Genomic DNA, 27,438 nt, shown 5'->3' on the forward strand with positions numbered 1-27,438 from the left:
CCTTGAAGCACAGCCAGAGCTCAGCGTCCTGCACAGTAACGCTCAGACACCAGAGAGAGAGGGGGGGGCCTGCCACCAGACAGAGGGAGGGGGGGGGGCTGACACCAGAGAGAGAGGGGGGTATCTCTGTCACACACACACACACACACACACACACACACACTCTCTCTCTCTCCCACAGTCAATGTCTTTCTCTCTCTCACACACTGTCTCTCACACACTCTGTCTCACACTGTATCACATTCACTCTCTCTGTGTCACACAGTCACTCACACACTGTCTTGGTCTCATACACTCAGTCTCACAGAGAGTCTGTGTCTCACACACACTCTCTCTCTCTCTCGCACACACTGGATCTGTGTGAAACACACTCTCTATCTCACACTGTGTCTCACATACGCACTTGCACACACTCTCATTCTCACACACACACACTCTCACACAGACACACTCGCACCCAGACTCACTCTCTCTCTCTCTTTCTCTCTCACACACACACTCGCACATTCACTCTCTCTCTCACACACAGTCACTCTCACATACACTCTCTCAAACATACACACTCCGAGGAAAACCTTGCTAGCGCCCGTTTCATTTGTGTCAGAAACGGGCCTTTTTTACTAGTTGTTAATAATGTGCTTAGATACTGTTAGCGTTTGCACATTATAGCAGGCTTTTAAAAGCAAACAAAGAAATGGCAGTCACAAATAACGCACTGAAGTCGCCTGCAGACTTTTCACCTGTTGTTTGTGTTGTGGTCAAGTGTATGTCTGTTTGACCATGAAATACATATGTGCTGCATGTTTCTTCTAATTTAAACCAAACCGTGGGAATTGCTGCTTTTTAACTTGGCTAAAAACGCACACTGTGAAAGCTTGTGCTTGCTTTTAGCCAGGCAGGAGAGCAATTTTCAGCCAGGCTGGATAAATAGCATGCCCTGTCTGAGAGCAGCAATCAGACTGCCTGCCGTAATGCAAACTCCTTGGGTGCTTTTTTACCAGTAATGAATGCAAAAGTACCCAGGTTTTGCCCTCCCTCAATACAGGTAATGTGCCCAATTTTACCTTTATTTTTGTGGACAGGGTTTGGTCAGAGGAGGCACTAACACATGTTTTGGCCGAAAAGAGAACCCACAGAAAAGGCAGACACTTATTTCGGCAGGTACTTTGTCAGGAGCAATAAAGCAAAAACGATCCACATAGTTTTGCTTTAATTAGTGGTGTAAATAGTAAATACCGCAGGTAAAATGGACCTACTTAGTAGATGACAGCAGAAAAAGACCTGCACGGTCCATCCAGTCTGCCTAACAAGATAAACTCATATGTGCTACTTTTTGTGTATACCTTACCTTGATTTGTATCTGTCATTTTCAGGTCACAGACCGTAGAAGTCTTGCCCAGCACTAGCCACGCCTCCCCCCCACCAGCCCTGCCTCCCCCCCACCGGCTCCGCCACCCAATCTCGGCTAAGCTTCCGAGGATCCCTTCCTTTATGTTTATCCCTATAGCATTTGCAAGCTAAGCAGTCACAACAAGGGCAACGAGAGGAAGAGGGGACAGCAGGTGATGTAAAAACGTGCCTTTTATTGAACATCCAGGACTCGACACAAGCTGTGTTTCGGCCACACGGGTCTTCCTCAGGAGTCACTTACAGTTGGATGTTTATAGTCAAAACTAGAAAAATGCAGGTATATTCAGTATCTGAATCAAAGATTAATCCTTATAATCTGTCTGTGGAAGCGCCTTCAGACTCACTCGCTCGGAGAGTACAAACAGGATTAATCTTTGATTCAGATACTGAATATACCTGCATTTTTCTAGTCTTGGATGTTCAATAAAAGACAAATTCTTACAACGAATCAATTTCAAAGTCCACACACTAATCCACAAGATTATCCACGGTGAATCTCCAGGCTATATGCTCGACCTGATCGACCTCCCCACCAGGAACATGTCTACAACCTCACGAACTTACCTCAACCTACACTACCCCAATTGCAAAGGACTCAAGTACAAAACCTATTATGGATCCAACTTCTCCTCCTTAGGCAGCCAACTCTGGATTGCCCTCCCCAGACCAATCCGATCACTCAGTGACTATCTGCCCTTTCGGAAATCACTAAAAACCCATCTGTTCAGGCAAGCCTACCCAAACGATCCAGATTAATTCCCACAAACCCATCTATGCATCACGTATCCAGGAGACAATGACAATGACCTAGACTACATCTCCCGCCTCATTTCCCCCTGCTTATCCCCTGTTCTATCCCCTTTCGCCTCATCGACCCCTCCCCCAATGCTCACCTACTCTTACACCTCTCCTACTCCCTTCACTCTTGCCCATCCCCCTCCGCCTCATCTACCCCTCCGATTGCTCACTTACCCTTGCTCATCCTTCTCCTACTCCCCTCATTCCTGCGTTCCTACATTCCTATTTCTTTTATTACTCCGATAATACTCTACTTATTTCTCTCCACCAATACTTTGTAATTCCAATTACTATGTAAGCCGCATTGAACCTGCTTTGAGTGGGAAAGCGCGGGGTACAAAGGTAATAAATAAATCTGCTGCCCCCCTCCCTTCCTTTCGTCGCCCTTGTTGTGACTGTTTTGTCCGCACGCTACAAGAGTTGGTGTTCTTCCGGTTTTCTGGTTGTGTCCTATGGTATAGGTGAGGCCCCAGCTTACATGTCTGACCTGATTGACCTACCACCCAGGAATGCCAAAAGATCATCTCGCACATTCCTCAATCTTCATTTCCCCAACTGCAAAGGCCTAAAATATAAACTAATGCACGCATCAACCTTTTCCTATAAGAGCACGCAATTCTGGAACGCATTGCCACGCAACCTAAAAGAGACCTGTGAACTGACCAACTTCCGCAAACTGCTGAAGACCCATCTCTTCGACCAGACATACCACAAAGACCTAAACATATGAAATCCCCACACATATCTAATAATGTTAAGAATGCCTTACATTATATCATTATCATGTTTTCCATTACCATGCAACCCAAAATACTTCTGTAACACTAAGAGGCTCATTTTCAAAGCACTTAGCCTCCCAAAGTGCTTTGAAAATATGCCTCCATATGTCAATTCTCCTTTCATTTCCACTATCCATGATACATTGTAAGCCACATTGAGCCTGCAAAGAGGTGGGATAATGTGGGATACAAATGCAATAAATAGATAACTAAATAAATAAAGTATTTGCACCATACTGACCACACAGAGGTGGGGTAACTCAGATTTGATTTTTTTCCTAAATCCTTTGTGGTTTTCCTTTATTGATTGAGAGTGAGCCAAAGATCTGAAGCAGCCCCACTTTTCCATTTCTTTGACAAGGCTGTATCTAGAAATAGTGCCTGCATCTATTCTATGGTGTCCATCTACGAACAGTCTGTTTCTGAAGAGGAATCAAAAGATCCAAGTATTTCTAACAGTGTACGATTGTCCTTCATGAGTTTGGAGACCATGCGTGTGATGAACTAATTATCACCTGATTGCAAAACCTTAATGGATCGAAGCATTGTGCCAGGAGAACATATTAATTGCCTTAACGGTGGTAACGTGTTTGATAGTTCACGAACATTAATATTTTCATACAGAAATGGAGGAGTGGCCTAGTGGTTAGAGCACCGGTCTTGCAATCCAGAGGTGGCCGGTTCAAATCCCACTGCTGCTCCTTGTGATCTTGGGCAAGTCACTTAACCTTCTATTGCCTCAGGTACAAACTTAGATTGTGAGCCCTCCTGGGACAGAGAAATATCCAGTGTACCTGAATGTAACTCACCTTGAGCTACTACTGAAAAAGGTGTGAGCAAAATCTAAATAAATATTTTAGATTCTACATGGAATGTTGCTACTATTTGAGATTCTACATGGAATGTTGGTCTACATGGAATGTTGGTACTATTTCAGATTCTGTTGCTACTATTTGAGATTCTACATGAAATATTGCCACTTTTTGAGATTCTGGAATGTTGCTATTATTTGAGATTCTAGATGGAATGCTGCTAGTGGAGGAGTGGCCTAGTGGTTAGAGCACCGGTCTTGCAATCCAGAGGTGGCTGGTTCAAATCCCACTGCTGCTCCTTGTGATCTTGGGCAAGTCACTTAACCCTCCATTGCCTCAGGGCCCCTCCTGGGACAGAGAAATATCCAATGCAGGGGCATATCTGTGTGGGGCCACAGGGGCCTGGGCCCCCGCAGATTTTGGCCTGGACCCCCCTACCGCCGCCAACCCATTGCCGATCTTGGCTGGCGGAGGACCCCAACCCCCGCCAGTTGATGTCCTCTCTTCCATTGCAGCAGGCTGCTTGCAAGCTGCAAAGCTTCCTGTTCTTCTGAGTTTGACGTCCTGCATATACAATGTGCAGGACGTCAGACTCATAATTTGAAACTGAGTCTGACGTCCTGGGCGTTGTACGTGCAGGACGTCATCTCAGAAGAACAGGAAGCTTTGCAACTTGCAGCCTGCAATGGAAGCGAGGACCTCGGCTGGCGGGGAGGGTTGGCGGCGGGAGGGGGGTGGCGAGAGTCGTTGGTGGTGGGGGGTCTGGCAATGGCAGGGGGGGTCTTTCAATGACGGCGGGGGGGGGGGGGTTGGTGGTGGTGGTGGTGGTGGGGGGGTTGGTGGCGCCGGGGGGCTAAAATGTGCCCCCTCCCTCTGGCTATGGCCCCCCCCTACCGCCGGAGTCCAGATACGCCTCTGATCCAGAGTACCTGAATATAACTCACCTTGAGCTACTACTGAAAAAGGTGTGAGCAAAATCTAAATAAATAATAAATTAATATGTCATCAAGTAACCGGTGTTTTCACTGTGAATTGTATGTTTTTTGAAATCAAACACTCTAGTCCATAGGTGTAATTCATTTAGATTTGTGTAAGTAATCAGCAGTATAGTGATTGCTGCGTTCAGCTATTCTCTTTGATTTGGATTTGCGGTACTTTTATTAAAGTAATAACCTCAAATGAATGTGATGTACAATGTAAGGGGTAATAATTTAATAATGTGCTATCATTAGGATTATGTATCTAGAAATAGGCCAGGTGACCCAGATCCATAATGCAGAATTTAATTTCATGGAAAGTAGGATTGCCTTTATTGAAATTTCTCACTTCAGCTCAGAAATAAATATGGATATATATGAAAGGGTGTCATTGCATTGTTTTGATAGATCTCTGTACCTGCGATCAGTTGCTGAACTGGATGCTCGCTGTAGCCTGTCAGCAAGGCCATATGGATGTGGTGAAGCTCTTGGTTCTGACCTATGGTGCCGACCCTGATTTCTGCGCAGTGAGAAAGAACGAGTTTCCAGTCCTTCACAAACTACCGCTGTACGCAGCTGTCATGGCAGGTACTGTGCGCAACGGTTGATACGGGTGGCTTTATGACTGTCGTGAGAGAGATGCAACAACACAGAGAGGGTTCAAAGTGCAAAACAGAGTCCAAAGACACAACAAAAAAAGGACCTTCAGAAACGGGACACAGTTCCTTTAATTTTCAAAATCAGTACTCCAGTGTAGACTCGACACGGGCTGTGTTTCGCCGCACAGCGCCTGGTGTCAGGGGTCACGTACGATCTATTATAAAACTAGTGGAACCATGCCAGTTTCCTCAACAATGAAACGGGCCCTAGGAAGGCTGTCATGTAAGCTTTTTTTTCTCTATCTGCCCTGCCCTCCCCTCCATGTTCAGTGATTCTCCTCTTCCCTACCCTCCCATCCATGCCCCGTGATTGTCTCCTCTACTGTCCTCCCATCACATCCATGTCCATCAATTCTCCTCTGCCCTCCCCTCCCCTTCCCTTCCTCCCTCCCTCCCCTCGATGTCCCGTGATTCTCTCCTCCCCTCAATTTGCACCTGACCGTTCTCTGGCTGGCTGGCGCTGGCTTCCATCCCGTTCGTAACATCCCTCCTGACGTCAGCTCACCTCTCATCATTCCCTTCCCTCTCACTGTTCCGCCCTCTGACGTCATTACGTCTTGACGCGAGGGCGGGACAGAGAGAGGGAAGGGAATGATGGAGGTGAGCTGACGTCAGGAGGGATGTTACGAACCCAGGCAGCCAGACATGGAACGTTGGAGGTGCAAATTATTCTACAGGATGAGTATCGTGACCAAAATTCTTCTTTATGGGATAAAAAGGATTCGATATGCTCAATGAAAAAATTCACTCCACGTATCAGGAACAGAGAATCCTTTTGTTCCTTAGTTGAGGATATGGCGTGCCACATTAATGGCTTTCAATTTGGACTCCAAGGAAAATTTTGAAGAAGTTAAGTACTGTTGTCATGTAGATGCTCAACCCACCAAAGTGGAACTTTATACTTCCTCTAGACCAGGGGCGTAGCCAGACTTCGGCGGGAGGAGGGTCCAGAGCCCGAGGTGAGGGGGCACCTGGCGCCGCCCCCCCCCCCGCCACTTTTGACCCCCCCCCCCCACGGTGCCACTGCCGCCACTCCCAGTCCCTTTCGACCCCCTCTCGCAACGCCACCAACCCTCCCCCGCCACCACCAGGTACCCCCCCAGCAAAGGTACCTGACGGTGAGGAAGGGTTGGCAGGGGGGGTGTCAAATGTGGCAGGGGAGGGGTCGGCGATGGAGGGGGGTGAAAGCAGGGGGGCCAGGGCTAAATATGTGGGGGCCCATGCCCCCATGGCCCCACTTAGCTACGCCCCTGCTCTAGACACTTTTAATTAACCAAAGATTTCATCAAGTAATGGAGGAAAAAGACCTCGGCAGGGGAGGAATGTGTGGAATGAACTAAAATCACCTGGAAATCGAGGGAAAAAGCCAAACTAATTGGAAGGGGTTTTTTTTTTACTGTAGTGTCTAGCTTAATTGCCTTAGCTCTATCGGTCTACAGGATGTATAGAGCCAAGCTGAAATATGCCTGTAGAAGAGCACCTGGGGCTTTTATTTTCACAAAATGACACTGTCAGGAACTGCAGATTTGGCTGTGAAACAGCTCTTCAGAAATTAAATTCAGGGAAAGGAAAGAAAATACAGATTATGATGGACTTCAGCAAGTCCCTGATGTCAGGGCCGCCGAGAGGGGGGGACAGGGGGGACAAAAGTCCCCGGGCCCGGGCCTCCGGGGGGGGGGGGGGGAGCCCGGCGCCGCCGCAGTCCGGCCTGCCCACCCTCCGTCGCTTCAGCAAGAAGTAACCTGAAGCGCCTTCATCTTCGAAGCAAGCAGCAGCAGCAGCAGCAGGGCAGGCCACTCCTTCCTTCCGTGTCCCGCCCTCGCCTGACATAACGTCCGCGAGGGCGGGGCAGGGAAGGAAGGAGAGGTCTGCCCTGCTGCCGCTGCTGCTTGCTTCAAAGATGAAGGCGCTTCAGGTTAGATCAGGGGGCCCGGCACTGGCAGCGGGTGGAGGGGGGGCCCGGCGACCTTGGGTGGGGGGGCGTGACGCGACCTCAGCTGGGGGGGCCCTTGTCCCGGCCCCGGCTCTCGATGGCCCTGCCTGATGTTTTGTAAAGTTGTATAGCCTTCTGGTTGATAGACTGCAGTGAGGTTTTGATTGCTCTGCTCTCTTTTACATATATGGGAGGAAGCTGGGGGGGGGGGGTTGGGGGGGCTAAGATCACAGCCCTTCATTCCCTTCTCCCTCCCCCCCCCCTTTTTAAACGTGGCAGATTTGTAAAGATTCTGTAGCAAGAGTTAACAAATTCTGCTGCAGTTATGTGGAAAATTTGTATTATTTTGTATAACGTTTCAACATTTCTCATGGCACTGGGTCTGACAGTGTAGCACTTTGTTCAGCCTGAGGGAGAGAGGGATCGGCAGGGGAGAAAGAAAGAACTGACCCGAGGATGGAGATGGCCGGAGTAGCTGCCCAGTCCTGTACCTGCCATTCCTCCTTCTCTCCATTACATCTGGAAGTCCTGCTTGCCCTCCCTCAATCCCCCCCCCCCCCTTCCACTTATGGCTTTACAGGTACAGTACAAAGAATTTGAGCCTGGGAGAAAGAGCGGGATTGATGGCTACTGCAGTAGGAACCTCGGCCTGAGAGAGAAAATGATCAAAGACGCATCTGCCTTTCGGAGTCAGCAAGGATTCCCTATGCCAATGCTTCTCAACCCAGTCCTTGGAAGACACCCAGGCCAGTTGGGTTTTCAGGATATCCACAATGAATATACAGGAGATATTTGCACACCAAGAAGGCAGTGCATGCAGATCTGTGTCACGCATATTCATTGTGGATATCCTGAAAACCCAACTGGCTGGATGTGTCTCAAGGGCTGGGTTGAGAGATCTGTGCTACCCAGCAGGGGCGTAGTTACTATGGGGCCACGGGGGCCTGGGTCCCCATAGATTTGGCCCTGGACCCCCCCTGTCGATGACCCTCTCAACCCCCCCTCCCGCCGCCAACCCGCCGTCGCAGTCTGCTACCTTTGCTGGCGGGGGACCACAACCCCCGCCAGCCGAAGTCATCTTCCTTCGTTTTATTTCTGAGTCTGACGTCAGACTCAGAAACAAAATGAAGGAAGAAGAGGACCTCGGCAGGCGGGGGTTGGGGTCCCCCGCCAGCAAAGGTAGGCGATGGCAACGGCGGGGGGGGGGGGGAGGGTCGAGAGGGTCGGCAGCGGGAGGGGGGGGTCAAAGTTGGTGGTGATGGTGCTGACGGCAGCGGGGGGGGGGGGGGGGGTCGGGGGCTAAAATGTGCCCCCTCACCTCGGGCTCTGGACCCCCCTCCTGCCGAAGTCTGGCTACACCCCTGCTACCCAGGCAATTGAGGTAGAGGATTCAATAATTAAAAGTGTGTGTGGGGGAGGAGGGGGGAAATGTATGCCACATGAAAGTTCTTTTATGATATACTAGCCGTTGAGCTCGTTAAAACGGGCTGGTATTTGGTTTCGGAGGTTGACGCTGCCCTCCCCCCCCCGCGAGGTCGCCGCAACACTTCCCCCCCCCAATGGAGTCGCTGCCACCAGCCCTCCACCCGTCCCAGGCCCTCTCTACGCTACTGAACTTACATCCATTCACTGGAACGCAGCTCACACATCAGCTGAGCTGCCGTTGGCCTTCCTTCTCTGCCTGTGACCCGCCCTCGTGTGATGTAACGTCAGCGAGGGCGGGACACAGGCAGGGAAGGAAGGCGGACGGCAGCTCAGCTGATGTGCGTGCTGCGTTCCGGCGAATGGATGTAAGTTCAGGGAGAGAGGGCCTGGGACGGGTGGAGGGCTGGCGGTGACACCGGGTGGGGGGAGCGGTAGCGACCTGGCGGCTTTGCGCAGTTTCCCTCTCTGTCCCGCCCCCGTCATCACGTATTGACGCGGGGCGGGACAGCGAGGGAAGTCTCTACTGCGCATTTTCGAGTGAGTCGGTCACTCGCCATTTATATGTTTGATAACCAATCAATGTAAGTGGGACAGACCAGATTTTGAATCAGCTGCAGGTGCCACATGGCTTCAGATCAGATAATTGAATTGCAGTGAAGTGGGAGAGAATCCCCATGGCTCTGTCCTCATCTGCAGAAGCCTTGAATACTTATGATTTATGCTGCATTGAGCCTGCCATGAGTAGGAAAGCGCGGGGTACAAATGTAACAAAAAATTTTTTTATATTTAAATCTTTTTATTAAAGTATAAAAAGGAGTGGAGGAATGGCCTAGTGGTTAGGGTGGTGGACTTTGGTCCTGGGGAACTGAGGAACTGAGTTTGATTCCCACTTCAGGCACAGGCAGCTCCTTGTGACTCTGGGCAAGTCACTTAACCCTCACTTAACCTTCCATTGCCCCAAGTACAAATAAGTACCTGTATACAATATGTAAGCCACATTGAGCCTGCCATGAGTGGGAAAGCGCAGGGTACAAATGTAACAAAAATAAAATAGATACTATTGGAGATTCTACATGGAATGTTGCTACTATTGGAGATTCTACATGGAATGTTGCTATTCCACTAGCAACATTCCATGTAGAAGGCTGCGCAGGCTTCTGTTTCACAGAAGCCTGCACGGCCACATTGGTGATCTGCAAGGGCCGACTTCTACATGGAATGTTGCTAGTGGAATAGCAACATTCCATGTAGAATCTCAAATAGTAGCAACAGTGGAGGAGTGGCCTAGTGGTTACGGTGGTGGACTTTGGTCCTGAGGAACTGAGTTCGATTCCCACTTCAGGCACAGGCAGCTCCTTGTGACTCTGGGCAAGTCACTTAACCCTCCATTGCCCCATGTAAGCCGCATTGAGCCTGCCATGAGTGGGAAAGCGCAGGGTACAAATGTAATAATAAGTAAATAAATGAACAATATGCTGTGCAACTGTTGTGTATAAATTACAAATAGAGAACAATGAACAGCTATAATAACCCTCCTTCCCACCACCACCCTCTACCCTTCCAACCCCAACAATAGCTGATTTCTACTACACCAAGGAATCCTAATTCACACTGTTAAAATGTTCAGGCGTATAGAATACAACCCGCTTTATATGCCCTAGAGGGGAAAATATGCCCGATGAAGCACTGTTATGATTTTTTAATCTGTGGATGAATAAGAAGTCATCAACAATCTTAGGATTCGGTCTAGCTCTCCTGTCTTCCACAGTCCTTCCTGGAAATAGAAGATGTCTTCTTAGAAGATGTCCTGGTAGCAGGATGTACAGGATCCCCCATGCAAATTTTGCTAGTTGTGGCCAGTATGTTTGCTTGTTTTTCCACAAAAAATCGAAATATCGTTGTTTGCATCACTGAAACAAACAGTCCGGTTCATTAACAGACTTCAAAGTAGAAAATGACACGGGGACAAAGATTGCCCCGTCCCCGAGGGCTCTGTCCTCGCCCCATCCCCATGTCATTCTCTAGTCCATAGTCCTAGGCTAGCTTTTGCATGTCCTTGATAAGTACATTCATCTATACAATGTCTATTTTTTAAAAATTCAAAACGCAAGCATGGACTATACCGTGTTTCACATCTCCACAGTAAGTCTCATTCTACATGAATTAAATATTTCACTTTTCAATTGTTCTCACAACAATTCTTCTCGGCATCTTCCTCCCTGGGAGCAGCTTTGTTCAGCACATTGTCATGTTTCTAATTATATCACACAAGGGACTGGTAGCTGATTGGTCTCTGATGTACATGTGATGACACATGGGAAATCAAAGTTGGTCTGCAGCATGGGCTCCGTCCTGTGCCCCTAAGATATTGTCTGCCTGCTCCTAGGGATGTGACTGCTGCTCTTTTAGACCATCTATCTGTGCAGGCAGCAGGCTGGCATCATTACTTCCTGAGTGCTGCCTGCAGTTTCCTTTCAGTTTACAGGACCTTGTTCATTCCAGTCCTGCCAGTGGTTGTGTTGCTTGAACTGCAGCTCAAGGATCGTAACCCCAGGATTTGTGCTGCTACTTCCCATTTTCTCAGACTGCATTCAGCTTCTTCAGCACACATCCTTGTCCTCCAGACACCCAAGTTTCCCAGAGCTGCTCTTTCAGCGTATGTAACCTGCCTTTTCTTCTACTTCTCAGGGAATGAAGACATAGCTGTTTTCCTGCTTCAGAACGGTGCTTTTTTCTGCTCTTATATCCTGATGGACAATCCTGACTTGTGTAAGCTGCTGCTGAGAAAATCATGCACAGAGAGCAGCGAGCAGGTGAAAGACCCCATCTTGGAGACAGTAAGTGCACGATATAGGAAAAATAAAACAAACTTTGTGAAAGAGGTGTGGCAAAGAGTATCTGGAGTCAGAACAAAGCCATAGGTCCTGTCGGCCGGGCAAACTCAGGGGTCCTTTTCACTAAGCTACGGGAAAAAGCGACCTGTGGTCCACAATTCCAGGAATAACATGTATAAAATGTTTGTACGTTTGGGAAGCTCACCAGGTGCCCTTGGCCTGAATTGGCCGCTGTCGTGGACAGGCTGCTGGGCTCGATGGACCCTTGGTCTTTTCCCAGTGTGGCATTACTTATGTAGTTTTTATTTTGTGTGTTTATGGACTTGTCCTTTAGGAAACCGTCTAACCCCTTTTTAAACTCTGCCAAGCTAACCGGAGAACGTGGTGAAGGCGGTTAGCTTAGCAGAGTTTAAAAAGGGGTTAGACCGTTTCCTAAAGGACAAGTCCATAAATCACTGCTAAATGGACTTGGAAAAAATCCACAATTCCAGGAATAACATGTATAGAATGTTTGTACGTTTGGGAAGCTCGCCAGGTGCCCTTGGCCTGAAGTGGCCGCTGTCGTGGACAGGCTGCTGGGCTCGATGGACCCTTGGTCTTTTCCCAGTGTGGCATTACTTATGTACTTATGTGGTAGAATGGCCGTGCGGTAAGATAACTCTTACTGTGTGGCCATACGACGGGGAGCACTTACCGCCACCCGGAAATGGTACATACTCGAGCTGGAACTATCGCCGGTGGCCACGTTGGGCTGGCGCTAATTCCGGGATAGCGTACGGTAAGCCCGCGTTGAACTTAACCTCCACTTTGTAAAAGGGCCCCCTCAAAGAACCAGTAGCAGCTACTTCTGTCTGCAGGGAGGATGGGCAATTTTTAACCAGTCTATTGCAAATATCGTTTATCGTTTATTCATTTACTAGACCGTCGCTTATTACAAAAGTAAATCAGAACGCTTTACAAATTAAAATAACATTAACAACGGTGGATAAACATACTCTGAAATCCATTTATGATAGGAAAGCACAGCAAAAAGACATTCTATTATTAACATTCGTACAAATTTCACAGGCTATAATCATAAAAACATTTAGTAAAATAAAAAAAAAATCTAAATTTTTTTTCTTTTTTCTATTTTCTTTTTTTCCTCCTTTCTTTCTCCCTCCTATTTCCTTCTTTCTCCTTTGTTTTTATTTTAACATAGTAACATAGTAGATGACGGTAGAAAAAGACCTGCACGGTCCATCCAGTCTGCCCAAGAAGATAAATTCATATGTGCTACTTTTTTTATTTGTACTGTCCTCTTCAGTGCACAGACCGTATAAGTCTGGCCAGCCCTATCCTCGCCTCCCAACCACCAACCCCGCCTCCCAACCACCAGCTCTGGCACAGACCGTATAAGTCTGCCCAGCACTATCCCTGCCACCCACCACTGGCTCTGGCACAGACCGTATAAGTCTGCCCAGCACTATCCCCGCCTCCCAACCACCAACCCCGCCTCCCAACCACCAGCCCCGGCACAGACCGTATAAGTCTGCCCAGCACTAGTCCCGCCTCCCAACCACCAGCCCCAGCACAGACCGTATATGTCTGCCCACACTAGCCCCGCCTCCCAACCACCAGCTCTGCCACCCATTCTAGGCTAAGCTCCTGAGGATCCCTTCCTTCTGCACAGGATTCCTTTATGCTTATCCCACGCATGTTTGAATTCCGTTACCGTTTTCATCTCCACCACCTCCCGCGGGAGGGCATTCCAAGCATCCACCACCCTCTTTATTTTCAAATGATTCTCGAAAAAAATGTTTTTAAAATTTTACGAAAATGAGTCCAAGAACCTTCATTATGTAAATATGAAACAAAACAAGCTTTAATAATAATTATTATGATATGACAAGACCAGTTATGTATTTTTCCAGCATTTCTCTGGGAGGGGCTGGTGTTGGGACCATCATGTTGTTGAGTTTAATGATCATCATTTTCAGGGGAAGGTCTAGGGTCCTGAACATTTTGGTGGGGGTGGGGCACGTAGCTGAAGGTTCCCCTGGAGTGACTAATACTCTTGCACTGGCCCTGAATGTGGAATATGAAGTCATCTGGCAGTCGGTGTCTGTCTCTGTCCTTGCTCCGATTGGAGTGTGTGGCTTCCTCTTGATACTCATCAGCAATCAGTACTTCAGAGAAGTGGTTTTACCAGAAGTATTTAAAGGATGTTGCATAACTGGAAGAGAATTAGGCTGCATTCAGAGGTCAGAAAATACTCTCTTAATGTGGACTGTACAGACAGATAAACTTCGAAGGCTGTCATTGTGAGATTACAGCAGAGGAAAGCGTTCGGTGTTAGACGACTCTAGCTGGACTGAAAGATCAGACAGGTCAGCCGAAGTATATAGAGTCCAGAATAAATATATTATTCTGGCCATCTTCGTACTTCTCATTATCTGTATCCAAAGTCTTAGCAGTGTCTTAATGTTCAGTAATTGTTTGCTTCCTTATGGGCAGATGATCAAAAGCCCTGCGCTGTTCCAAATAGCGCCGGGACAGCGCAGGGCTTTTCTGCATCGATGATCAAAGATAATGCATGCAAATCTAAGCAGCGCTATTATCTTTGATTATCATGTTTAAAGTGCGGGAGAATTGTGCCGAGCATTCGCTCAGCACAACCCTCCCGCACTTGTTTGACAGGTCTGGGCTGTCAAAAGCCCAAACCTGTCAAACAGCATGCCCCGAGGCCCGAACAACAAGGCCCCGTGGCCCAAACATCGAGGCCCCCCCCCCCAAACCCCCAGAAAACATCGTGGCCGCCGCCGGCCAAACCCTCTCCCACTCTCCCACCCACCGACGGGGGGGGTGCTGGAGGATTGGTGGGTCTCCAGCCCCCGAAACCCCCAGAAATCGTTGATTGGCCGCCTCCGGCCAAAGGATCTCCTACTGTGATCCATCGACGAGGGGGGGGTGGGGGCTGGAGGTCCGGTGGAATCGCTCCCTTACATGGTCTGTAGCCCCGCCCAGTGCATCCCAGGATGCAGTGGGCGGTGCTGGGCGCCGCCATTTTGGGCCTCGACTGACTGGAAGAGGAGGGAGGCAGGCAGGCTGCGTCCCTCCTCCAACAAAAGGTAAGGGGGCCGGGAGGGGGCTGGCACGACGTCACAGCACACCACGGACCACCAGGGAATCTAAGTACAACGCTGGGGGGAGGATTTGGGGTGGGCTGGAGGTCCACCTGACCTCCAGCCCCCACCCCCCCCTCGTCGATGGATCACAGTAGGAGATCCTTTGGCCGGAGGCGGCCAATCAACGATTTCTGGGGGTTTCGGATCTCCAGCCCTCCGTGAACATGGGGGGGGGGGGATCTTCGGGGGGACCGGAGGTCCGCCGGACCTCCAGCCCCCCGTTCGAGTTTGCCTTGGGGGGGAAGGGGGGCCTGCCAGCATGCAACTGCATGCTGGACAGGGCTCACCATTCCTCCCCAATGATCCGCAAAATCTAACGCCAGCTCGGAGCTGGCGTTGATTTTGCTGCGGCCAGCGACCCAATCTTTGGCGCGCTGGTCGCTGATCATTGGGGATGAATGCGTTAAGCGCCAATTAGCATGCATTTGCAAGCTAATTGCGCTAGAAGCCCTGTTTAGCATGCATTTGCATGCTACTTGCGCTGAGAGCCCTCGAGTGCGCGGTTTCAGGCGCTCGAGGGCTCTGATCATGGATCGGCTGCAAACTCTGGCGCTAGTATGGCGTTAACAGCCTCTAGCGCCAGAGTTTGCTTTTGATCATGAGGGCCTCTGTGTCCCTCCGGACCAGCCCAGAATGTGACTGATGGGTTGTGCACGCCTTCCAGCGGGTGGAGACTGAGAACTCTGACTCTAGAGAGAGCCAGTAAGAGCCCCTGCTAGCTACAGACAGATCCAGTATTTTCAGTCTCCAGCAGGTGGAAGGTGGTGAGCCCCCTTCAGTCTCTTTATTTTAGGCTTTCTTTTCTCTCCTTTTCTATGGTTAAGTAACTGACGCTTTAAGAATTACAAAGTTTTCTGGTGTAGTTTCTTCTTCTTAAGTGGATGTGGAGGCTAAGACCCATGGGGGTCTCTGTCAACCTCGGGGGTGTTGCACTCCCCCCAAGTCCTCCCTATTGCAGCGAGCTGAGCTGCTTATTATTTTAATTGCCTCAGTTTCTTCGGGGGAAGAGCGATTTAAGGCAGGAGAGGCAGTCATTTTAACAAAAAAAAAAGTAAATAAAACCCAAACAGCTGATTGATACAAGGGCAAGTGAGCAAGGCAGGGGCGTATCTGGACTTCAGCAGTAGGAGAGGCCAGAGCCGAGGTGAGGGGGCACATTTTAGCCCCCCCCCCCCCCGCCGCTGACATCCCCCCCCCCGCCATTGCTGAAACCCCCTGCTGCCGCCAGCACCACCTCCAACAAGTTTGACCCCCCCCCCCCCGACCCGCCCGCCCGCCCGCCATCCATCGCCGTCTGTACCTTTGCTGGCGGGGGACCCCCAACCCCCCACCAGCCGAAGTCGTCTTCCTGCCTGCATTTGGTTTCTTCTGAGTCTGACGTCCTGCTGCACATACAACGTACAGGACGTCAGGCTCACAGAAACAGAACGAAGCCCTGCAAGGCTTTGTTCTGTTTCTGTGAGTCTGACGTCCTGCACGTTGTACGTACAGCAGGACGTCAGACTCAGAAGAAACCAAACGCAGGAAGAAGACTTCGGCTGGTGGGGGTTGGGGGTCCCCCGCCAGCAAAGGTACAGACGGCGACGGCGGGTTGGTAGGGGGGTCCAGGGCCAAATTTACGGGGGCCCAGGCCCCCGTGGCCCCATAGCAGCTACGCCCCTGGAGCAAGGCAACTCCCTTCCTCTGCTTTCTAGTGGTTGGCTTCCGTTTTTATCTTTGCTGGCTCTGGCATTGTGGAGTTTAAAAAAACAAGCCGCGCCGGTGACTTTAGCAGCCATGGCAGAGAAACTCCACTGATGTGCAGTGTGTCAGCGGTGGGGTCTGGAAGTGAGTGGCTGCTGTAAAATATTGCACCGTGGTTGAGATTTCACTGGAGGCAGGTCCTGTTGAAGGACCTGGCGGCCTGACGGGGGGGGGGGGGGTAAGGATTTGGGTGTGGGAAAGGACAAGTGTACAGCTCCAGTTTTGGTGGGAAACGCCGCCATGTTGCCTACCCTGGCTGTGTCAGCAGACCGGCCTGCTTCTTCTGGTTCTTTCAGCACAGCTGCTTGCAGGGAGTCTACCTCTTCTACTGGCAGGATTAGAAGGGGGGTTTCCTCCTGAATTTGTCCTGCAAATGTACAAATGAAAAAATCGGGCCCTCCTTCAGCTTCTGTGAGATGGTCTGTTGAAGGTCAGCTGGTCTCAGCTAAGTGACCCAGGAGGACCTGGGTTCTGATCCAGACCAGGAGATGCCCTCTTTCGAGGAACAAGACTTTTCATTTGAAGGACATGTTGCTGAAGACTCTGGTCAGGTAGGTTCAGGTGCTGAGTCTCTTCTCCCGGGGGAGGATCCTTCCTTGGTTAGAATTTTTCACAAAGAAGATTCACAGGAACTAATTTCTTTGGTTTCCACTATACATTTTGAGGAAAAGGAGTTCCCCACCGTAGAGGGACGGAAGGTGGATCCTCCTATTGAAGGGCATTCGAAGGCCTGTTAAGACCTTTCCTATGCACCAGGATATTCTGCTGCACGACTAATATTCCGCCAGGGTCGTTATGCTCATATTAGCCCTCTCCTCAAGTCACTTCATTGGCTCCCTATCCGTTTCCACATACAGTTCAAACTCCTCTTATTGACCTCTAAGTGCATTCACTCTGCAGCTCTTCAGTACCTCTCCACTCTCATCTCTCCCTACATTCCTCCCCTGGAACTCCGTTCACTGGGTAAATCTCTCTTATCTGCACCCTTCTCCTCCACTGCTAACTCCAGACTCCGTTCCTTTTATCTTGCTGCACCATATGCCTGGAATAGACTTGCTGAGCCGGTATGTCAAGCTCCATCTTTGGCCGTCTTCAAATCTAAGCTAAAAGCCCACCTTTTTGATGCTGCTTTTAACTCCTAACCCTTATTCACTTGTTCAGAACCCTTATTTTATCAACCTCACTTTAATATTCCCTTATCTTTTGTTTGTCCTGTTTGTCCTAATTAGATTGTAAGCTCTGTCGAGCAGGGACTGTCTTTTCTTGTTCAAGTGTACAGCGCTGCATACATCTAGTAGCGCTATAGAAATGATAAGTAGTAATAGTAGTAGGGACGTCATTCAGGCACAGAGGGATGTGCCAGACTCCTCTTTTACACCCGCTAACTCTGTGGTTTGTCTCTGTCCAGCCTGTTTGGATATATTAGAAGGATAAACTAATATGTATCATAGGTACTTTTTATATCAGATAATCACACACAAAAGCAATTATTCTGGACTCGTTTGATCAGGGGAATGACAGTACCTATTTGGCCCTTCGGCTAGCTAGCTGTACCAAAGAAAGGAACAATGCCACAGATAAAATATATTATTTATTATGAATAGAAAAATAACAGTTATATATGTGGCAAATTGCAAAGCAAGATTTTAAAAAATAGCTTGTAGCAAAAATAGATTTTCACCAAAATATATCTACAGAAATATGATTATATGGATGAGTGATCACACACTAATCACAAAACTGATATCCTACTCATAATGAAAACTTACACCACTAACCTGACAACCAATATCACAGATAAAACCGTGGACTAACTATCCCCCCTGACCATAGGTAGTATATCCTGTTATCTCACCTTGCCGTCTTTATGGCAGACTTCCATTGGTAAAGAAGCGGATTCCTCTGCTGAGACTCAAGCTGAAGCCCCAGCGAGTCTCTCAGTCCAGGAATAAAGTCCAAGGTCGGTATTCTGGATACAGATGGCACGGTCTTTCGGGTGAGGACGTGTATTTTAGCTGAGCTAACCTTGTCAGTTTGTTACAAGGTACGCAGTTCACTGGTGTAGGAGATCAGTCTCTTGCTCCTCTCAGAGCCATCTATCCTCCAACAAGTCTTCTGGTCTTCTCCTGTCTCCTCTTCCTCTTCAGTCCAGCGTTAGCATCTATCTGGGTCAGATGATACCCATGGACCAGTTACACTGGCGTAATAATGGCCAGCCAAATTCATGATCATGAAGAGAGGCTTTGTAATTTTTTTTTTGTTACATTTGTACCCTGCACATTCCCACATGGCAGGCTCAATGCGGCTTACATGGGGCAATGGAGGGTTAAGTGACTTGCCCAGAGTCACAAGGAGCTGCCTGTGCCTGAAAGCAAAGAAACTGTTATCAGGCAGCATGCAAACCTCCCTGACGGATCTCATTCTCCTGGAGCCATCTGTGTCTCTCTCCTCCGTTCTTCTCAGGAGATAACAATATTGTGTCCTTGGATGAAGTCCTCTTGGTATGCCCAGCAGTAATTTTCCTTTCAAAAGCTGGTTTCTGATGGTTATAGATGTATTCAGGCCACAGGCTGTAGAATCCATATTGTTATAAAAGAATGGTTCAGGCTTGTATAGGGCCTAGACCAGCAAAGGTGAGATCACAGGTAAATACTCCTACAGGTCCATGATTAGGACAAATCCTTTCTGAAGCCTCCAGTGGTGGATGTTGTAGTCTCATCAGTTACTAAGAGGAATATGGTTCCCGTGAATGGCGACACTGCGCTTAAGGATGTTTAGGATAGCCATATAGAGGCTTTGTTGAAGAGTGGTTTTGATGTCTCTGCTTTGGCAGTACAGGTGGCTATTTGCAGTTCCTTGGTTGCTAGAGCTTGCTTTCGCTGGTCTGAGAAGGTCCTGGATAGATCTTCAGTTGATTTGTCTGCATTAGACGCCAAAGTGGCTAAGATTGAGATGGGATCGGCCTTTTTGGCAGATGCTTTATATGATTTGCTGAGAGCTTCAGCTAAGTCTATGGCTTTGGGAGTAGTTGCAAGACAGTCTCTTTGGCTACGAGGTCGGTCAGCGGAGGCGGCTTCTAAGTCTAAGCTCAGTAGATTTTTCTTTTGGGGTTCTCCGTTGTTTGGTGATGAGTTGGACAAGTTAGTCCACAGTCTGGGAGATACTAAGGTCCCATGGTTACCGGAAGACCGGCCTAGGGCATCTGGGTATGGTGTATTTTCGAGCTGTGGTCGGGGATGCGATTTTCGTCACTTTAGACCAGGTAGAGCGGCTCCAGTACAGCAATCCCGGTTCTTTCAGAGGAATAAGTCTTTTCAAGAAGCTCACAGAGGTCGCAGAGATGGAGGCACCTCTTTCCAGTCTACCGCTCGTCCAGCTCCTGTGGGAGCACGCTTAGCACAGTTTTCTTGGAGGTGGGCCCAGATTACCTCCAAACAGTGGGTTCTAGAGGTTATTTGAGAAGGGTAAACTTTAGAATTTGCGTGTCCTCTTCCAGATGCGTTCCTAGAGTCTCCCTGCCGGTCTCGCCTTAAGACGGGCGTGGCCAGGGATACTCTGGAAAGGCTTCTCGACCTTCAGGCTATTTGTTCAGTTCCCTCTTCGGAGCTCAAGCAGGGTCGGTATTCCATTTATTTTGTCGTTCCAAAGAAAGAGAGTTCTTTCAGACCGTTTCTGGACCTCAAAACGGTCGATCGGGCTCTCAGAGTGTACACTTTTCGTATGGAGACTCTTCGCTCGGTCATAGTGGCAGTTTGAGCTGGAGAGTTTTTGACTGTAGTAGATCTAACAGAGGCCTATCTGCACATTCCGATTCAGCCCATGCATCAACATTTTCTGCACTTTTCGGTGTTGGGCAGACGTTATCAGTTTCAGACATTGCCCTTCAACCTTGAGACAGCCCCTCGCACGTTTACAAAGGTTATGGTGGTAGTAGCAGCGGCTCTCAGCAAGGAGGGAATCCTAGTTCATCCTTACCTGGATGATTGGCTGATCAGAGGAAAATCATACCAGTAGAGTGTGCAAGTCACGAATCATGTGGTTTCCTTCCTGCAATCCCTTGGTTGGGTGGTCAACTCACAAAAGAGTCATCTGCAGCCATCTTAGTTGCTGGATTATCTAGGAGTGTGCTTCGACAGTCGGCGGGGTCGAATATTTCTTACACAGGCCCGAATAGTCAAGTTACAATTGCTAATTTGACAATTGGTGCTGTGTGCAAGGGACTATCTTCAAGTGTTGGACTCCATGGCAGCGATGATAGAGGCAGTGCCGTGGGCCAGATCACACATGAGATCTCTTCAGAAGTCCCTGCTCTCTAGGTGGTCGCCACAGAGGGATTCACTGCAGAGGAAATTGCCACTGCCAGCACAGGAGCACTGCAGTCTCCGCTGGTGGCTTCAGACATCTATCCAAGGGGATGTCTCTGGATCCACTGCGATGGATAGTAGTCACGACACATGCCAGTCTAAAGGGCTGGATGCACAGGGTCTTTGGTCTCAGTCAGAGACCTCCTGTTCGATAATCTCTTGGAAACCAGAGCGATTCCTTTCTGAGCACACTACCAAAACCCTTATCCACACTCTTATCACCTCTTGCTTAGACTACTGCAACTTGCTTCTCACAAGTCTCCTATTAAGCCATCCCTCTCCCCTTCAATCTGTTCAAAACTCTCTGCTGCACGACTTACATTCCACCAGGGTCACTATGCTCATATTAGCCCTCTCTTCAAGTCACTTCATTGGCTCCCTATCCGTTTCCTCATATAATTCAAACTCCTTTTATTGACTTACAAGTGCATTCTCTCTGCAGCTCCTCAGTACATTTCTGCTGTTATCTCTCCTTACACTCCTCCTCAGGAACTCCCTTCATCAGCTAAATCTCTCTCATCTGTACCCTTCTCTTCCACTGCCAACTCCATACTCTGTTCCTTTTATCTTGCTTCAGTCAGTACGTCAAGCTCCAACTCTGGCCATCTTCAAATCTAGGGTAAAAGCCCAAATTCTATTCACTTGTTCAATACCAATGTCTGTTTTAACAATTCCGTTTTTTTGTCCTGTTTGTATGTCCTGATTAGATTGTAAGCTGTGTCGAGCAGGGACTGTTTCTTATGTGTTCAGTGTACAGAGCTGCGTATGTCTGGTAGCACTATAGAAATGATAAGTAGTAGTAGTTGTCTTTGGGATTCTGCACGGAATCTTGCTAGTCTTTGGGATTCTGCACGGAATCTTGCTAGTCTTTGGGATTCCAGAATCTTGCTAGTCTTTGGGATTCCAGAATCTTGCTACTCTTTGGTATTCTGCACGGAATCTTGCTAGTCTTTGGGATTTTGCACGGAATCTTGCTAGTCTTTGGGATTCCAGAATCTTGCTAGTCTTTGGGATTCTGCACGGAATCTTGCTACTCTTTGGGATTCCGGAATCTTGCTACTCTTTATCCTTATCCCTTATTTGTCCTGTTTGTCTGTCCTGATTAGATTATAAGCTCTGTCGAGCAGGGACTGTTTCTTATGTGTTCAGTGTACAGAGCTGCGTATGTCTGGTAGCGCTATAGAAATGAAAAGTAGTAGTATTGTAATTCCTTATACTTAGGTCTCCCTAATTATGTTTTGTTAATTGCAAGTTACACAGAACGCAGCTGCCCAATTGTCTAAGAATGATCCATGCTGAAAGCTCCAGCGCTAAAGTAAACAGCGCCCGCCCCATACTTCAAGAACAGTGCAGATAATGGTCAAAGCTAGTGGAATTCTACAAGTGTGCTCTGACACTAAAACTAAGGGGGGGATCATGTCTGGTGCAGGCACACGTGAGTTTTGTGGTAAGCGCACTTGTGCGCATTCCCAGGCAAACCCTGAAGTGCCTTTAAATATAAGCTTTTCAATCTTTTTTTATATTTAAGCACAGAATACAGGCACCAATGTGTGCATTCATGTTCAGGTTTGCTCAGATGCGCACACATTTGTTTCACAGTACCAGTGCTTAAGAGGCTTGCATGGACTTCTTTCCACTTCCGAAACAAATGAAAACCAGCACATTTTAAACAGAAGGTCATAAGGAATCCTCTCTTAAAACCTCCAAAAGCCAGCTCCGATCTGGCGGTCAGAGCAGGGTTTGTTTGTTCTGTGAGCATTTGAAGGGCATAGCAAATGACCTCATTAACATCCACTTGACTACATTTCAATGCAATTGGCAGCCATCTTTGGTGCCGGCTCTAGTCCAGGGTTAATTGGCTCTAACACAGGCATTAGCTTCTGATGCCATTTCGACATATTAGTCTGGATGCATATTGCTCTTCGTTTTTCTGTTGAAGTTGCTCATTTGTGGAATGCACTGCCATTTGACGTATGATGCATTAGCTCGGTAATACAATTCAGGAAACAGCTTAAGGCCTATCTGTTTTCAAAGGTCTTTTTAATTTGAATTGTATTTTGTTGTTTTAAATTTTTACTGTACCTGTTCTATTTTGTATTGTTTGTGTTGTTTTGTTGATTATTTTATGTGTGTTTTAATTGTAACCCTTGTAAAGTGGTAGGATAGAGTGGGCTAAAAACATTTTAAATATATAATTAAACATGTGTTAGCTTTAGTGGAAGCCGGTTGGCGTCGTTAGGACAGTTTACTGGGTTGTGGCAGCTGGCAGATGAACCCACTGTTCTGTGTTTTTTTTTTTTCTTCTCCTGCAGGCAGTGTATGTGAAGTGGGCAAACCTCCGGCTCCCCTGGGTGGACTTGGATTGGTTCATTGATATTTCCTGCCGGATAACGGAGCTTGATCTGTCCGCCAACTGCCTTTCCTCCCTGCCTTCTGTGATTCCTTGGGGACTCCTCAGACTTCAAAGACTCGACCTTTCCAATAACCAGTTATCAGAACTACCCAATGTGCAGTCCTCAGATGAAATCATATGTACCAGGTGAGGGACCGCCTTTAATCCAAGACCCTGTTTAGGTGAGCAATCATCAGTTTCTGCTCAGACATTTTGTAGGTGCTGTGACTCCCCAAGATATACTACATCAACTAGCTCCACATATTTATTCACCCCTTCAGAAAAATAAAATGTAGCAGATTGGTGAGGCAAAACTTCCCTTGGCTAGATCCATGATGACTCTGTCCCATTAAACCATTGTTGTCTGTTTGATCAGTAATTTTGTTCTTTACAGTACTTTTAATCATTTTGCCTGGCACTGACATCAGGCTCACCAGTCTGTAGCTTCCCAGATTACCCCTGTATATTTTGCAGTGCAGCTAGCAGTGGATTTAGAATAAAAGATGTTGGCAAATTCTGCAGTTCCTTAGCACCCATACCAGACCAGTCCAGAACCTGTGGGTTGCATCTGTTTTGTCCGGCGTCTACCTTTTCCCCTCCCTCAAGTGTCTGGCATCTACCTTTTCTTTCCCCCAACAGTCTGGTGTCTACCTTTCCCCTCCTGTTCTTCTAGGCCTCATGCTGGTATTGAATCTACTTTGCCCTTCGCCTGTGAAAGGGCGAGGATAACAGCAGAGGCAGGAGGAAGAGAAGGAGAGGTAAGGTGCACCTCTCCTATCCCACCGCTGCCACTCTATGTGGACTCTGCAGTAGCCCGTGAACTAGACTTGGCTCAAAGTTTTGCTGGGGGGGTCATAGTCCTTGTGGCCTGCCCCATTCTGACACCTGTGCCAATTTCAATCTCAGATCCGATTACTTCTGCGACAGAAAACACTTTGAGCTTGGAATTACATGCAAGTGCTGGGGTCAATGCAGCGTCCATGGGCTCAAGCCCTGCTTCTTCACTTGGTGGAAAGAGTATGGATCTGAAGGTCTGAATGCCTCACTACAGCTTTAGCCTTTGGAAGAACTATTTTACGTGTTCCCACTAATGTTTGTCCTCCGTTTTGTGCCTCTTTTCCAGAATGGAGCCTAAATTTGGTGCTAAAGGCATTGGGGCTTCTGCCTTTTGAGCCTCTTCAGAGAGCAATTTTAAAAGTTCTTTCTCTCAAGATACTGTTTTTCTTAGCTATTTCTTCAGCTTGAAGGATTTCAGAACTTCAGACTTTATCTAGTAGGGGTAGGGGTCTCTGTCAGAATAGTTTCCTCCTTTCTTCCAAAGGTGGTTTCTTCAATTCTTGTAAATCAGACACTCAGTCTCCCTCCTTCCGTAGAGAAAAATGTGGAGAAGAATTTAAATCTTTATATTTAGATGTTTGAAGAGCACATTTGAGATACTTAGCAATGAACTTTGAAAATTGGACAGGTTCATTTTTTGGAGGTCCAAGGAAAGGTGAAACAGCATCTGAAGCCGCTATTTCACATTGGCTAAAAGATTATTTCATCCACCTATATCTTAGTAGGGAAACAGCCCCCTAAAGCTTTGAGGACACAGTCTACCAAAGGTGTAGCGACCTTGTAGGTGGAATTGTGAGTGGTATCCCCAGTGGACATCTGCAAGGCAACAATGTGGTCTTTGCTTCATAGTTCTGCAGTGCATTATCAGCTGGATATAGGAGCTCAAGATGAAGCAGAGGCAGCTTTTGGAATTGAACTGATAGAGGTAGAGATTTCAAAGGCCCACACATTTTGAGAACTGCTTTTTTACAATCCACGGGTTCTGGACTGGTCTGATGTGGTTGCTAAGAAAGGAGAAATTAGGTCTTGCCTATTAATTTTCTTTTCATTAATCCAACCAGACCAGAGTCACTCCTTAAGATGTGATGATTTAGCCATGCTAGCATGGTTGTTCTGTTACTTTTTCATTGCTGCTTCAAAGACTATTTTCTTCTCATGTTCAATGTTTGATGTCTTTCTATTTTCAATTGTTTAATTTTTCAAATAAAACAACTTATTTTGACAACTTGAGCAAACGGGAAAAAATAGACTCTACTTCATTATCATTCCGAAGGCTACTGAAAACAGATCTTTTCAAGAAGGCAAACCATAAACATCCATCCTAAATACCAAATAATAACATCATACACGATCTATACAAAACCGAACTTTTATCGCATGACTGCTTAACCTCTCTGCTAACAATGATCAAGCACTACCACTTTAACCTTATGTTGAATAGGGTCTCTCTATAGTCGATGACCTAAGGGATGTTACAACCCAATTTACTACCCAGGAACCTCATGTAATACCATAATGTATTTCCCTTTAACATGTATGTATGCACATGATATATCTATATACCATGATCTGTTCCATATATACCATGTTCCATATATGTTACCATGTATGTATGCAACTTAACGCAATACCATTGTAATTCTGTTACCCGGAAATGGCAACCGCCATTACGGCAAATGTAAGCCACATTGAGCCTGCAAATTGGTGGGAAAATGTGGGATACAAATGCTACAAATAAATAAAATTCAAAATACTGAAGAGCTATGACTGCACAGTGCCCTTATAGGACATAGCTCACAGCTGTTGATCTCTCTCTTCATCTGCTAGCTAATGGACATAACCCATAGCATAGTAACATAGTAAATGACGGCAGATAAAGACCTGTATGGTCCATCCAATCTGCCCAACAAGATAAACTCATTTTACATGGTATGTGATACTTTATATGTATACCCAAGTTTGATTTGTCTTTGCCTTTCTCAGGGCGCAGACCATAGAAGTCTGCCCAGGTACTGTTCTTGTACTAAGTTCTGAAGATTCTGGAATCCTAAAGAATTACATGATTCCGGAATCCCAATTAGTGGCAACATTCCATGTAGAACCCCAGAGAGTAACATAGTAAATGACGGCAGATAAAGACCTGAACAGTCCATCCAGTCTGCCCAACAAGATAAACTCATTTTACATGGTATGTGATACTTTATACCCGAGTTTGATTTGTTTTTGCCATTCTCAGGGCACAGACCGTAGAAGTCTGCCCAGTACTGTTCTTGTACTAAGTTCTGAAGCTAACGTCGAAACCCCTTAAAATTTACACATCAGCCAATCCATATCTATTCGATCAGGGCGTAGACCGTAGAAGTCTGCCCAGCACCGGTTTTGCTTCCCAATTACCGACGTCACCACCCAATCTCCGCTAAGATTCCATGGATCCATTCCTTCTAAATAGGATTCCTTTGTGTTTATCCCACGCACATTTGAATTCCATAACCGTTTTCATCTCCACCATCTCCCGTGGGAGGGCATTCCACATATCCACCACCCTCTCCGTGAGAAAATACTTCCTGACATTTTTCTTGAGTCTGCCCCCCTTCAACCTCAATTCATGTCCTTAAATTTTAAGGGGCTTCGATGTTAGCTTCAGAACTTAGTGCAAGAAGAGTGCTGGACACACTTCTATGGTCTGTGCCCTGAGAATGGCAAGGACAAATCAAACTCGGGTATAAAGTATCACATACCATGTAAAATGAGTTTATCTTGTTGGGCAGACTGGATGGATCGTACAGGTCTTTATCTGCCGTCATTTACTATGTTACTATATGTTACTATGTTACTCTTTGGGGTTCTACATGGAATGTTGCTACCAACTGGGATTCTGGAATCTTGTAACTCTTTAGGATTCCAGAATCTTCAGAACTTAGTGCAAGAACAGTACTGGGCAGACTTCTACGGTCTGTGCCCTGAGAAAGGCAAGGACAAGTCAAACTCAGGTATACATATAAAGTATCACATACCATGTAAAATGAGTTTATCTTGTTGGGCAGACTGGATGGACCGTACAGGTCTTTATCTGTCGTCATTTACTATGTTCCCCAGGACGCTCTCTCACAAGCAGTAGCTCTTTACTGACTGCCAGTTCCTGTTGTGTTCTCTTTTTGTTCACTGTTGGATGACTGGAAGTGCTTTAGCATTATTGACATGGAAATATGTTACAGAACTGCCAAAATACTGCATGTCTGGAGGTTATATTTGTAGCTGTCTGCTTCCGTTGATATTTTATTCATAATTACTGCACAGAAATTACATAC

General features: G+C 47.4%; 1 protein-coding gene across 1 annotated transcript in view; it reads left to right on the top strand.

The window, feature by feature from the left end:
- The window catches only part of LRRK1 (leucine rich repeat kinase 1), a 246,932-nt gene that overhangs the window by 85,910 nt on the left and 133,584 nt on the right, over positions 1-27,438 (top strand). The window contains exons 5-7 of the mRNA XM_030189745.1: positions 5,185-5,364; positions 11,482-11,630; positions 23,214-23,440. Coding sequence (XP_030045605.1) covers positions 5,185-5,364; positions 11,482-11,630; positions 23,214-23,440 — 556 coding nt within the window. The remainder of the gene's footprint in view (positions 1-5,184; positions 5,365-11,481; positions 11,631-23,213; positions 23,441-27,438) is intronic.

The sequence above is a fragment of the Microcaecilia unicolor genome, chromosome 1 (genome assembly GCF_901765095.1).
Source record: "Microcaecilia unicolor chromosome 1, aMicUni1.1, whole genome shotgun sequence".
In the NCBI taxonomy this organism is placed as follows: domain Eukaryota; kingdom Metazoa; phylum Chordata; class Amphibia; order Gymnophiona; family Siphonopidae; genus Microcaecilia; species Microcaecilia unicolor.